Genomic DNA, 14,424 nt, shown 5'->3' with positions numbered 1-14,424 from the left:
GAAAAATTAAGGAAATGTTCTTAATAACCTAATATTAAGGTTTAAATATTATATATATATATAATTATATTTACAGAAATAATATATTATTAAGATTATTTATTTCTTTAACTAATTCAATTTAATTAAAATTTTAATAAAGCTTTGAATGAATTATTTTTTTTATTTACGAATTTTGATTTTGATTTATGATGTTTGAAGCAAAATGAATTTTATTTGAACAATTAACAAACATTTCAGTGCTTTTACATGAATAGCCTATGTATTATATATTATATAATATATTATGTATTATTATGTATTAGGTATTGCGTATTATGTATTAGGTATTGCGTATCATGTATTTACTATATATTATGTATTGAATTTTTATTTATTGAATTGAATTTCTATATTAAATTATTGTTATAAACCTTTTTAATCATTTTAATTTTATTTTTATTTTTAATGTTAGTGGTTGGTTACATTATTTATTTATTGTTATTAATTATTTTTTAATTAATTCAATTTAATTAAAGTTTTAACTGTCAAACGATGTATTAGTCTTTATTTTGAAGATAGGTACACAATTTTTATTATTAATTTTAATTTATCACATATTATATATTATATAGTGTGTTTTTTATTAAATAATTATTACAAATATTTGTAATGATTTCTAATTTTCAGATTATTATATATTGTAGTTTTCTTCAGAAAACATTATCAAAAACAAATTAATAACTATAATATTTTTTATTCAAATTACTTTACGTTGTATAAAAACAAATTAATAAAAAAAAAAATAGACGAATAATAATTGTCAACAAACATATAGTAAATTTGTTGCTCAAACCCCAAGAAAACAAATAATAACTGTCAACAAATATATTGTAAATTTGTTGCTCTAACCCCAAGAAAAATATGCAGACCTAAGTGCTAACATTCAATTTGAAGAGAAACACGTAGACAATGTGGCTCGTGAACATAGATTATTTGATAATTATGATACTCCGAGAAATTAGCCTTCAAAATAAATCCAGTCTTAAAACATCCTTTAAAACACTAACATAATCCAGCCTCGCCTTCAAGGTTTCACTTCAAATGTTCAGCTTAGCATTATTCACCTTCATTTTTTAAATGGCAGAAGATAATACCAGGAACTTGAGCTTTAACATTCTGCTGATCCATTAAAGTTGTGCACTAGCGCTAGACCAAACAAATTAACATAATCCATTGACCCATTCTCAAGAAACATGCTTCTAATCCATGTGATGTGCATTAATAGCAACTCTCATAAGATCTAATCACGATGAGAATCTAAAAATGGCTAATGACGCAAAAACACACATTAACAAGTTAAAGGACACTAGGATAGGATCCAAGAAAAGCAATTTCACACACAAGCCGTAGTAGTATTCCCAGAAATACTACCGGAAATTTCAGGTTAAACTCATGTTCCCATTGTATGGTGGGTGTTATAGGTCTGGTTTTGTTGAGATTGAATCTGTTTTGGGGCGGTGCATCTTCCACTTATTCTGCAACTCACAAGCCGATGCTGCCATAAGATTAGCAACATTCCGCAGGAAGGGAAGGTCTTTCTCTGCCAGAACGACCTCATCAAAACACTATGTTAGCCAACAGTAATAATTAATGGATATAGGAAATAAGAGTCTCCATGAGAAACTATAGCCCTATAGCCCTATAAATATCTTTTCTCAACATTAATATAAATGCACATACCAATTCTGTGGACATATGCGGAAGCAGAATCAGGGAAATCATAACACAGTTTACTCCTTTGAAAGCCATGCCCAGGACACCCACGTTAGTAACAATCAAAACCAAGGTTTTTCCAGCTCTGAAGTTACCAACAACAATTTCTCTACAAAAAAAAGAAAATGTAGGGAGAATTCATAAACAATAATAAAAAAAAATCTGCTAAATGAAAAAGATTGCTTTAGAAGGCGGCCATGAGAATGATACAAACTATAGCACCAATAAATATCTTTTCTCAAATGAAAACCAACATCAATATAGCTGCACATACCAATTCTGTGGACATATGCGGCAGCAGGGAAATCATAACTAATCACCCAGTTCACACCTTTGAAATCCATGCCCTGGGCAACCACATCAGTAGCAACCAAAACCCATGTTTTTCCAGAATTTTCTCGCTCTACAAAAAAATGTAAGAGATTAGGATTCATAAATCACGAAATAAAAAACTGCTAAACCAAAAAGTATGTTTTAGAATTGGAGTACCTAGGTTGAAACGAATGTCAGAAAACAAAAACTACGAGTTGTTGGCCATTGGCGAGTGGAAGAAAACGAATGATTTAGGGGTTTCTGTAATGATTGACGGCTTAGCAGTTTCCCTTTAATTTCTATTACAATAATATAAAATGGGAATAATGATCAGATTTCACTCTTAATTAAGTGTCATCGACTCATTGGATCACTAAGGATCATCATAGATTTTGGAAGGATTATAACAATTGGTGAGTGCCTACCAAATGTTAATGTCTAACCTCTGACAAGGATCATAAGCATGATCCAGCATCTGCAACCATAAATCTTCCAGCATACTGTAGATTTTGCCGCTCTGTGGATGAGAACTGTCTTCTGAGAAGAACACGTGGATCTGATCCTTAAATTCTATCCAACTTTGACCAGGAACCTTCTGTACACCCATTTGTTTCATCAAATGCCTCAGTCTCGCAACTTCTTTCCAGTTACCGGCAGAAGCATTTATATTAGAAAGTAGCACTAGAGCAGCTGAATTGCAAGGATCAAGTTTTAGTATATTTTCTGCAACTCGTTCTGCAATGTCAGCATTACCATGAGTTTTACAAGAAGCAAGTAGGGTTTTCCATGTATTAATGTCAGGGTCAAATCCCGTTTCCTTAATAAAATTCTCTGCTTCAAGCAAGCATCCAGCACGAGCGAGCAAATCAACCATGCAAGAAACATGCTCTCTTGTTGGTGCAATACCTAGTTCCACTTCCATGGTTTTATACAAATGCCAACCTTCCTCCACCAATCCAATGTGACTGCATGCACTGAGAACCCCCAGATATGTGACCTCATTAGGCTGGACACCAAGATTCCTCATTATTCGAAAGAGATTAAGAGCTTCATGTCCAAGTCCAAACTGAGCATAGCCAACAATTAAACTACTCCACGAGACAATATCTGGGTTCTGGGTTGAATCAAAAACATCACGAGCATGTATAAGTGATCCACACTTCGCATACATGTCAATTAATCTATTGCGGACGGAAACATCAACCACTAGCCCACTTTTAATAGTAAAGCAATGGACTTGATTCCCAACTTCAAGAGACGCCAATTCTGCACAAGTTCCTAATATGGTAGTTATGGTGATACTGTCAGGCTTATTTTCAGAAAATAGCATTAGCTTAAATAATCTAAAAGCTTCTTTTGCATGTTTGTGCTGCAAGCATGCTGATAGGATTGCATTCCAAGAAACTAAATTGGCTCTTTTACCCAAATATGCGAAAACATTGAATGCATCATGTAGATTTGAACACTTTGTGTACATCGTTAGCAAAGAGTTGCATACAGCTGTTTCCTTATCTAAACCTATTTTAATAATGTAAGAATGCATTTGCATTCCTTGGTTACATGTCAAAAAGCTCCCACAAGGACATAGTAAGGAGAGGAAAGTAATGTTATCTGGCATCAGTCCTGTCTGCATCATCTGGCGAAAAAATGATACCGCTTCATTAACATGACCACTATCAGAAAATGCTGCAATAATTGCATTCCATGACACTAAATCCGGGCTTTCAATTTGATAAAATGCCTTTTCTGCCAAAGGTAAGAATCCAAATTTTGAATACATGTCACAGAGGGAGCACCCAGAAAAAATGTTCCTCCCTAAACCAAATTTAGCGCAGACTCCATGAATTTGCCTTCCAAATTCCGGTTCTAGAAGGCTTCCACAAGCACTGAATACACTGCCAAATATAAACTCATTTGGTTGGTAAACAGATTGCCTGAGCATATCTCTGAAAAGATATAAAGCATCTATGTCATTACCAAGTTGAGTAAACCCTGTAATCATAGAAGCCCAGGAAATTAAATCCTTCGTGGAAATCATGGCAAACACACCTGAGGCCAGTGCAATTTGTCCAAACTTTGTATACATTGAGATAAGAGCGTTTTGTGCAATTAAGTGACGATCATACCCTGATTTAATGACATGACCATGCAGTTGTCTGCCCAAGTCTATATCTCCCACAATGCAGCAAGCCTTGATAATGCTTCCAAATGTAAACTGGTCCGGGAGATAACCTGATCGCAGCATTTCAATATACATGATGATGGCATCATTCTCTTGATCATTCTGCATGTATCTGGAGATCATTATAGTCCAAGAGACCACATTACGCAGCTGCATTGCATCAAAAACTTTTCTAGCATCCTTCAAAGAACCACATTTTCCATACATATTAAGAATATGATTTTGGAGAACAAGGTCTGACTGAAACTTGGATTTTGAAATGTGATCATGGATTTTCTTGCCATAATTTAGATATCTAAAGTTGGTACAGGCCAGTATTAGATTCGCATACGTGCTTGGTTCTAGCTGGATACTCGATTTCTCTAGATTGAAATTAAATGCATCAAGTGCTTCTTTGTATTGCTGTTTCTTGCACATCAGGTTGATGTAACTGTTGGTTGATAACTCTGCACTGAGACTGGAAACTACTCTTGTTGATACAATAGGTCTTGTATAATTGTATATACATCGAATTTGGCTTTGGATGATCATATGGACAAGGGATATCGAAAAAGCAAGTGAAGTTCTTAATGTTGAGAATCTTACTGGGTGATATGATGTCAAGATAATGAAATGGTCACAAATGGGTGTTTGTGATTAATGAAATAAAAAATCCATAATTAGATGAACCCACTGAGAATACTTATGTAAAGCCAGCATGATTATAAACTAGCACCTGGGTAAAGCCATTTTGATTTACCCATCCCTATCTACGGGAGTTAAGGAGTCAAAAGTCATCAACCATCAATTTATGACAAGCACCCACCTAAGTGCTCTAGCTTTCCTTTTATCTTCCTCTTCAACTCCTCAGATTTTGATGGCTCTGATACCTGCGAAGCGGGAGCAGTGCCAAACCTACACGTGAATGAAACACTCAACTGATATAAAACTAATATTTGATACAAAAAAATAGGGTACATAAATCAATATATGAACAGCGACAGACAAAAGAGGATACGGACGATTGAATGTATATTCAAAAAACCAAAAAGTGAAATTGGGAAGAGCATGGAAATTGACCTTTCGGCTCGGGAATTGCGCTTCTCTTTCTCGGACAGCTGGACGGAAATGCCGAATTGCTCGGCTCGGCGAATCTTCTTCTGAATATCGGAGAGCGGAGCATCGTTTCCGGATTCGGGTGGCGGAGAAGTCTTGGCTTCGGCAGCCTCAGTGGCGACAAGGACTGGATCTGGTATTGTGGGGTCTAGGGTTTTGTCAGGGTTTTCCGGTGCAGGGTTTTCCGGTGCAGGGTTTTTATTTTATGTGCTTATATTAAAATAAACTGAGTAAGAACTAATTTTTGAAATCTATGATTAATGGCATAATTTCTGTTTTTCATTCTAAGTAAGTACAACTGTTTTCATATGTCTGTTACTCGATTGCATATGGTGAGTTTGAACGCAGTATTTTAACGAAGTAATTTTATTTTTTTTTAAGAATTTAGATATTTTTCTAATAATATATTTTGTTTGGATAGAAGGCTAATGTGGTCATTTTAAAAATTATTAGTGTTCAGATAGAAGTTATGGTGGTGTAGGAAGAAAAAATATCAGAAAAAAAGCTTTACACCTACTCTAATTTATCCTTTTACACCAGGCCCAACAACAAAGTAGAGTACCATACTTTTGTTCTCATATGTTCTTTCCAAACCACAAATATGAGTTTCTTTGTATGTGACTAATGATCATGCTGCATCCCTTTATTGTCAATTTATATGTCTGTCTGTAATAAAGAAAAAGAAAATAAGCTCAAAATTATATTATATGTAAGTTAAAAACAGTTTTAGAAGAAACTAAATGAAAGAAGTTTTACGTATTAACAATCACATAAGCTTATTTGGACTTGCGGATGAAGCTTAGTTAATTGATCGTTTAAACTTGTTTAATCATAATTAATCCTTAAGTGTTTGTTTTTCTACTGCAATTACAGGATCATCAATTTGATGTTGTAACAATTGCTTGTGGCATTGTATTAGAGGTGGTAGAGTGGCTAGATTGCATGAAGCACCTGCTCGTCTTTTTTCTTTCTTTCTAGTGTTACTCAAAATAATGAAAAAGCAATAGTTTTTATAGGTATAATATAATAACGGTATAAAACGGTAATATTAGCGGCTACATTGATAACGGTCATATTAATAGCTACATTGATACGGTCGTATTAACAGCTACATTGATTAACAGTTTGATCTTTGACTCTTGCTTAATGTAGTATTATTTGGGGAGGTACTAACCCACCTAGTCCTAACCCAATAGAGAGGGGGTTTTGCTGGCTGGCGCTTTTTTTTGGCCCCCTCATTTGGGGAGCCCCTAAAAAGGGGCTTTATGAAGAGTGGATCAAGGCTGGCCCGTGGGCTAAGGACCAAATTGACAACTCTACGTGAGCCCAACTCACACATAAGGGATTGACACCAATCTTAACCCGAAATCTTGACAATAAATTTATGAGTCTTCATTATGGTGGTGCTCAATTTTCTCAATTATACTCAATGTGAAGTGAAAGACTTAGAGATTTCGAAAATTTGAAAATAAAAATATGATATGCATAAGGATAATGATACCTTCAAAAAGTGGTCATTTTCTTACCCGCCTATGTGTCAAGGTCAATCAATGATACATGACTTGACAATTTTCATTGACCTTGGCAATTGGAATTAGTGTCGGAGTCAAAGGGTCATGAGGTGCCTGTGGCGACAAGCAAGCAGTGAAAACTAGGTTTCACTTTCACTTTTGCTCGCTTGTCGAAGGGAAACCGCTTCTTCCTTCCTCTCACCATCATCTTCTATCTCCATGAACACACAAACGCAAAGGCAAAACAAGAGCTTTTACCTCCCATACACACACACAAGCGCAGAAGCGGATCTAGCCCCTAGCTCCTTCGCCACGAATCAGTCGTCGCCTCAACACCATTTATCAGAGCCTCGGTCATCCTCGAGTATCGACACCATCAATAGTGGCTTCTTCGGATAAATGACATTTTTTATGCATTTTTCCTTCGTATTTCTTCGTAGTGTGCGTCTTCTATGGTGATTGTTGCTGTTGTTGGCTTTTTCCCAACCCATTTATCGGAGAGTTGGTTTCTATTGGTCGCTGGTAGTGCTTCGTAACAGGTGAGCATGAAATTTTTAGAATTTCTCGATTAGGTTTTCATGCCATTTTTAAAAGTAATGTTCAATGTAAGTTAATTACATAGTTGGAATAAGATTTGGACAACATTTTAAAAAAATAATAACTCAACCCACTATCAAAATATTTTTTTTCCCACCCTGGTCTGCTAAACTTTGCTGATTGGTTACTATACCTTGAAGGTCCACATCACCTCCGAAAGCAACAAGCAGTGTTGTCCAATACATAGAAAGGACCCAACTTTCTTTTTTACACAGTGAGGGGAGAAATTAGAATACTACCGGAAATTTCAGGGTTAAACTCATGTTCACATTGTATGGCGTTATAGGTTTGATTTTGTTGAGATTGAATCTGTTTTGGGGCGATGCTCTTCTTCCACTTCTTATTCTGCTACACACAGGTCGATGCTGCCTTAACATTAGCAACATTCCGCAGGAAGGGAAGATTCTTTCTCTGCCAGAACGACGTCATCAAAACACTATGTTAGCCAACAGTAATAATTCATGGATGTAGGAAACAAGAGTCTCCATGAGAAACTATAGTCTCTATAAATATCTTTTCATAACATTAATATACCTGCACATACCAATTCTGTGGACATATGCGGAGGCAGGGAAATCTTAACACAGTTCTCTCCTTTCAAATCCATGCCCCGGGAGCTCTGAAGTTATCAACACCATTTTCTCGCTACACAAAAATGTATGGGGTCAGAATTCATAAATGAAAAAAAAAAATGCTAATGAAAAAAATTGCTTTAAAATTGGAGTATGTAGGCTACCGATGAAAAAAATATTAACAAACAAAGAAATTGGTCGCGCACTTATCAGTTTTCTTTTCATTTTTATGTTTTTTTGCAGAGGAGAATGTTGCAGATTATCCATGCATTTTCAAAGAAATATCTGATGTTGTTCGAACGACCTCTTGTTGAGACAAATTAGAATGAATGACATCAACTCTAATGTTATCAAATGCAGCTCCTTTATGAACGTAATGTTACTTCACCAAGTATGATATAATCATCAATCACTAATATAACTAACTTTTGAATTTCACAACGGACCGATTTCCTAACTACAAAACAAACAATCCCCACTGCTACGACAAATGTTTTTAATTTCCATGGTCACTAATTTTCAGAAACTGGTCAATTCTCAATGCCATTGTGGGTGGTGCAAGCTATGTAATTGATATATACAATACAAATCACTAGATTTTCAACTAAATATTTTCAGAAACTGGTCAATTCTCAGTGTGGGTGGTGCAAGCTATGTAATTGATATCTACAATACAAATGACTAAATTTTGAACTAAATTTTCAGAAACTGGTCTACTGTCCTTTTGACGTCTTTCTTTTGATATGGGGATTTTGTGAATGATCTACATTCTTAAGAGACTTAGGACCAGATATCTTGCCTCTCCTCACAACCTCCTCTGCCAATGAGTTGAGAGGCACTGTAACATCCAAAGGAAGAAGCACCTCTTCCAACTCCTGCCAATCAAGATCTTCCGAGTCGCCATCTTCATAGTGGACCCTGTACCACCGAGAATCTTTGTCGTAATCAGTTACTCTACCTGAGTAATATCTTCCCATAAACCACTTTCTCACTTCCCTCCCTTCAAACCATTCACCCAAACCTGAAGCCACATTTGTTTCAACTTTGCTCGGAGCATCACGGAGAACAATAGAGCAGTCACTGGGGATTATGTCAGGCACCCCATCAATTACAATAGCAGGTTCTCCAGGTACCTCATAAACCCCAGCTGCTGAAGTATTTGACTCTTGCTTAATTCCTTTGTCCTCCATTTCAAAATTTCGTTCGGAAAATCTACACAAAATAGTAACCAATTAATTATACAGGAAATGATAATCTTGTATCTGCACTCCAAGGGTCCATGGAGATTGTACCTCAGAACACGATTTCACAAAAAGTATTGTTTGGCAAAATAATTATAAATGAAATGATAATTTTGGGTCTACACTCCAAAGCTTTGCGGAGACTGTGGCTCAAAACGCAATTTAACGAAAGTAAATGTTATTAAAAACTAATCAAAGAATCAAACAGATCATAAAAAACATTCAGCTATTGCAAAAAAAACAAAGCCCAAGTGGGACATAGGATATAGAGACAATACAACACAGAGAGGAATATGGCAAAATTAATAATTATGAACATAAGACTCCACATCATAATACAAATACAAATACAAATTTAAGCTAAAAGTAACAAACTAAAAACATGAATCACGAGAGTCATTTTCTGTGTAATTATTATGGCATTAAAGTTTATATTAAGGTATAAATCAAGGTATTAAAAAGTAAAAATAACAAAATTAAATTAAAAGTTTTTGAAGCATCTATGCACCAACATGGATAAATATCTGACAACACAACTAGTGTTTAGAAGTGTATATGTTTCTTAGAAGCAATATTGCCATAAGTTGTTTTACTCAACTAATTCACAGAGTATTCCAATACATTTTGAAAATCTCATGGGCAAACAGTCACTTTAATCCCTCACTGTAATATATATTGCTACATTAGTACATGAAACAAAGAAAGAGTTATAAAATAAGTCCTCAAATTTAAGGACTCACCGTCATTTAATTCCTAAATTTATGTTAATATTATCAAGATCCCTTCTTTATGAGTTGTTACCCTATTTTTCTTCATCTAAGCATTAAGCAATTAAATGAGTTTAGGGAGATATGAAATAAATGATGTCATTTATACAAGTTAATTGTTTAAAAATAACTGTTTAAGTTACTTTTCATGAAAAAATAATTTAAACAACTGTAGGCTGATGAACTATTTAAATTCAAATTCGGTCAAGTACATGAGAGATAGCTCTAAACAATTTTATAGTTGTCTAGTGGAATGTGTACTCACTTTTATTATCCAATTCATTTTTTTTCTTATCAAATTCATCAATCAATATAATTTAAAAAAAAATCACACTTTTATACTTTACCAAATAACTAAATATTTAATTTTCTATTACCATCCGTAAAAATAATAGTAATAGCATACAATCACTTCAAAATTGTTTATTGAATTCCTTATTAAATATGATTAATTCAATTGTTACTATTATTATTATTTTATAAGGATGTTATATATGAAAAAAAAACTATAAAAAGTCGATTGGCTAGTTCCAAGAAATTAGGATTTAGGATGTAAGTTTTTCTTTTAAGTAATTAATAAAGTATGTGACAAATAAACTATCTATATTTGAACTAGTAAGTAAAACTAAACCTATAATATTCACTTAAAATTATGTCATCCGATATTTTAGAGAGATTTCTTCGCAGTTTTTTATAATAAGAAAAGCAAACACATAAAAAAAAAACATTATATTTTATATAAGAAATAAGTGCATATAAATCAACTTACACGGCCTTCCTCTTTAACTCCTCGGATTTTGAGGGCTCCGATTCATGCGAAGCGGGCCCAGTGCCACACCTACACGTTAAGAAAATGCTCATTTCAGATAAACCTAAAATTTGATACACAAAAATAGGTATATAAATCAATACATGAAGACCGACAGACAAAAGAGGATAACAATACAGACGATTGAATGTATATTTGAAAAACAGAGGAGTGGAAGAGGTTGGAAATTAACCTTTCGGCTCGGGAATTGCACTTCTCTTTCTCGGAGAGAGGAACATCGTTTCCGGATTCGGGCCGCGGAGAAGTCTTGACTTCGGCAGCCTCCGTGGCGTTGGTATCGTCGACAGGCTCAGTGGCGACAATGACTGGATCTGGTAAGGTGGGGTCTAGGGTTTTGTTAGGGTTTTCCGGTGCAGGATTGTTGTCATTGCTGTCGGTAACTGTTGCCATTGGAATCGAAAGTGCGATCGAATAATCAAGGGAACGAACGACGAAACAGAACAAACGAGGAAGCTGAGAATGAAACGAAGCGACAACAAAACGCTGGCAAGGGATTCCGTTCTCTTCCGAAGACGAAGAGGGGTTTTTGTTGTGTAGTTCCTTCTCTAAGTTGCAGTGAGCAGAAGGATTTTTTATTTATTATTACAGCTGAGGAGCATGACATATATACTCAGATATGTCTCCATTTTCATTTGTGTGGGCTACTGGGCCAGGGCTGGAGTAATCAATCCAAATACAAAAGCTTTTTACTCTCTGCACCCCACAATTTCTTCACGCACCTCCAGATTTCAAAATTACTGCTACTCTTCTTCTACCGTGTTCTTGTTCTCTTCTTCATCCTTTGGAGCAACAACGATAATAGAAACAACACAATGGTAACGTGTAGCGTGATACAGTAGTGAAGAGTATTTTAGTTCTTTTATTTAGTGTGGAGTGAGTTCAAGAAATAATAACCTGTACAAATTCCATTCATCATATTTATTAAATTTTCTTACTTCTTACGTTTTTAATTTCAAATTATATATAAACATATTATTATATATTCTTTTAAGTAGTCACACGAACTGTATGGTCTACTATTACAAAGGTAACTTAAGTTTTCAGTCGCTATAAAATTAGTTTTTGTTAAAATTAGTATATCTTTTTTTTTTAGTATTTTATATATTTAGCCTTTAAAAAACATTACATTAACTTTATTAGTTTCAAATTAATGATATTATCATAGTAAGATATTCATATATATGTTAATTTGTGAAATATTGAAAATTAGTACGTGAATTTTGTTTTTTCAAAAGTAATAGAAGGTATGAAAAATGCTAACTTTCTTCAAGCTATTAATTTCAATGGAATAACTTACTGTATTAATTAATATATATGATGTATAAAATCAAACATGCACATAAAATTAAACATTAAGCTTGTGAAAAATACAAGCATCTTCAATTATATTCCTTTTTTTATATGTATACTTGAAGTTCCATTTGTTTCTTTGTATTCCGTGTTAACTATCAATTTTTAACATAAAATCTCCTTTCTATAACTAACTTATTTATTTTACTTGATTTTACTAATTTTTACTTTATATTTCTTCCTTCTTTAACCTCCAATCAAACAATTTTGGGATATAGAAAAGAAAAACATACAAAATTTATATAAAGGGTTTAAATAACACATTTTAAGAAGATAATTATCTTTTAAGAGAATCTGCGATGCTTCATAACAAAATATATATTACATAAGAATTTTTGAAATAAATTGACATTATAGGAATTTATTAGAGTTATTGGATTGTTTAAAATTAAAAAAATTCAAATTCTACCAAAAAGATAACAATTTAAAATTCTTTATATTTTCAAATTCATACTTTTGTTAATTTTATAAATATTATTATTATCATTATTATTATTTTAATAGTAATAATAATATTTTATATTTTATTATTTTTAAATATATATAATATTATGTTAATAGATGATGATACAGTAATATTATTAATTAAGTTAATAAAAAAATAAACTACGTACTAAAGCCAATATGGATACTTGTGATTGGAGAGATAGACTGCATCCAAAGACGCCAAATAAATGTCATCAATATGTAAGTTTCAGTTTTAATATTGTCTATCATTTATCTCGAATAGCTAGAATTTTAACCTTGTGTATGGTCTCAGTTTCTAAGTCTGAGAAGTATAAAATAAAATAAAAAATGAAGAACTATTTTTATGAGCAAAAGTATTTTCTCTGGTTATACTCCTAGTAACTCTGCTTGAAATTATGTATTATTGTCCTTTTTCTTCATTCTCAGTCATTCAATCATCAGATTTGTACGTAGAGGGGAGACTATCCAAATTATCAAAACAACCCTTGCTGCTTGCGCTCCATTTCTGATATCCATTATAATATATTTGTTTTTGTTCTGGATATGTGTATGATTTCAAAAAGGTCTTCTCACAGTTTAACGAGCTTATAACATTTTAGGATTGTTTATTGACCTTAAGTTTTCTATAATTTGTATTATTCAGTTATTACATCGTTTTTCTTCATTTTCTATAGAGAGGGCACGTTAAAGAGATATCTTCCTCTTTCTGTTCCAGAGGGATTGCATGAACTTCAGAGGATTGCCCAAAGACTTGAAGAGAAGGTTTTTACCGCTGCAACAAGCTGGATATGTATTTGATTTTAGAATTTTAGAATTTTAGATTTATCGTGATTATGTTTACGAACGCATACAATATAAAAGGTGGTTTAATGTGATATTCACTTATTTCAGCCTGATTATCAATTGAAAATATCTATGAAGATGCTTGCGATGGAGACTTGGAGAGCATGAGAACATGATATTTTACTGTTCCAAATGGTTACACATTTGATATTTTCTTTTGATTCAGTTTTCGAATAGTTGAATTCTGAACTGTATTACTTTTTTAAGGTAATAAATTACAAGTAAGCTCAAGTAGATTGTAACTTATTAGGTTAAAGTAAGCTACTTTAAAATTTTTTTTTAAATCATATTTTGGCTAAATTACCTTCTAAGCTACTAGTTGGCTTATTAATTTTATCAAATATACTTTACTTTTGAGTGATAGTACAAGTAACTAGTTTTTGTTTTGTACTTTTATAAGCAATATTTAGGTACCTTTTAAAAAATGTTATTTTTTTAATAACTTTTGTTGTGGAAATAATGCTATTTTTATTTTTAATAAAATATTTTAGTCTTAATTTTTATTACTTTTCTTGTAATTCATTGTTTTCTAGATAGATATTTTTATTTTGGAAATTATAAAGGATTGTGTTTGCAGTCAAATAATTTATTGGTCTACCGATGGATTTTATCTTATTTCGCTAATGAGACATATTTAATAATTTAAATATTGGTCTATTGATGTATAATTTAATAAAAAAAAACTATAATTATTTTTTGTCATTATTTGTTATACCAGAGACATGTAAAGGATGCTGATGATGCACTAGTTTCAGAGGCGGAAAGTGAGGATTTATATAGAATTACCAGAAGTCATTTTTCAGTTTATTTTGACCTAACCTGTCATCTTGAATAGCCTGGATTTTTTTTTAATCAAAAGTTTATCTTGATTATATAATCTAAAAGTATTTTTAATTTTCAAA

At 32.9% G+C, this 14,424-nt stretch overlaps 2 protein-coding genes across 10 annotated transcripts; both read right to left on the bottom strand.

The window, feature by feature from the left end:
* Positions 1-1,723: 1,723 nt before the first annotated feature.
* LOC114183420 (pentatricopeptide repeat-containing protein At3g53360, mitochondrial-like) lies at positions 1,724-7,182 on the bottom strand. Of its 7 annotated transcripts, none has more exons than XM_028070436.2 (6): positions 6,871-7,182; positions 5,309-6,010; positions 2,493-5,143; positions 2,245-2,366; positions 2,030-2,158; positions 1,724-1,864 (listed from the first exon to the last, which is right to left on the bottom strand). In XM_028070436.2, coding segments are annotated over exons 3-4 (2,289 nt in total). In that variant the 5' UTR covers positions 4,781-5,143; positions 5,309-6,010; positions 6,871-7,182; the 3' UTR covers positions 1,724-1,864; positions 2,030-2,158; positions 2,245-2,365. The 7 variants fall into 7 exon arrangements, with proteins under 7 accessions (XP_027926237.1, XP_027926238.1, XP_085529749.1 ...); XM_028070437.2 differs by having other exon boundaries at positions 2,511-5,143; XM_085673623.1 differs by having other exon boundaries at positions 2,245-2,328; positions 2,511-5,143.
* Positions 7,183-7,423: 241 nt separating this feature from the next.
* LOC114183421 (uncharacterized) lies at positions 7,424-11,436 on the bottom strand. 3 transcript variants are annotated; one of them, XR_014995205.1, is made up of 5 exons: positions 11,034-11,436; positions 10,802-10,870; positions 8,824-9,236; positions 7,987-8,097; positions 7,424-7,863 (listed from the first exon to the last, which is right to left on the bottom strand). XR_014995205.1 is itself a non-coding variant. In XM_028070438.2 (3 exons), exons 1-3 carry the CDS (start codon positions 11,249-11,251, stop codon positions 8,738-8,740), a joined length of 786 nt encoding a protein of 261 aa, XP_027926239.2. In that variant the 5' UTR covers positions 11,252-11,436; the 3' UTR covers positions 8,408-8,737. The 3 variants fall into 3 exon arrangements, 1 of the variants encoding a protein (XP_027926239.2); XR_014995204.1 differs by having other exon boundaries at positions 7,997-8,097; XM_028070438.2 differs by lacking the exons at positions 7,424-7,863; positions 7,987-8,097 and having other exon boundaries at positions 8,408-9,236.
* Between the last annotated feature and the right edge of the window lie 2,988 nt (positions 11,437-14,424).

This window comes from Vigna unguiculata, chromosome 5 (genome assembly GCF_037176805.1).
Source record: "Vigna unguiculata cultivar grain cowpea cultivar isolate G323 ecotype 2 chromosome 5, ASM3717680v1, whole genome shotgun sequence".
Lineage (NCBI taxonomy): Eukaryota > Viridiplantae > Streptophyta > Magnoliopsida > Fabales > Fabaceae > Vigna > Vigna unguiculata.
The sequence above is the reverse complement of the archived record's forward strand: the minus strand, read 5'-3'. Positions and strand labels throughout refer to the sequence as shown.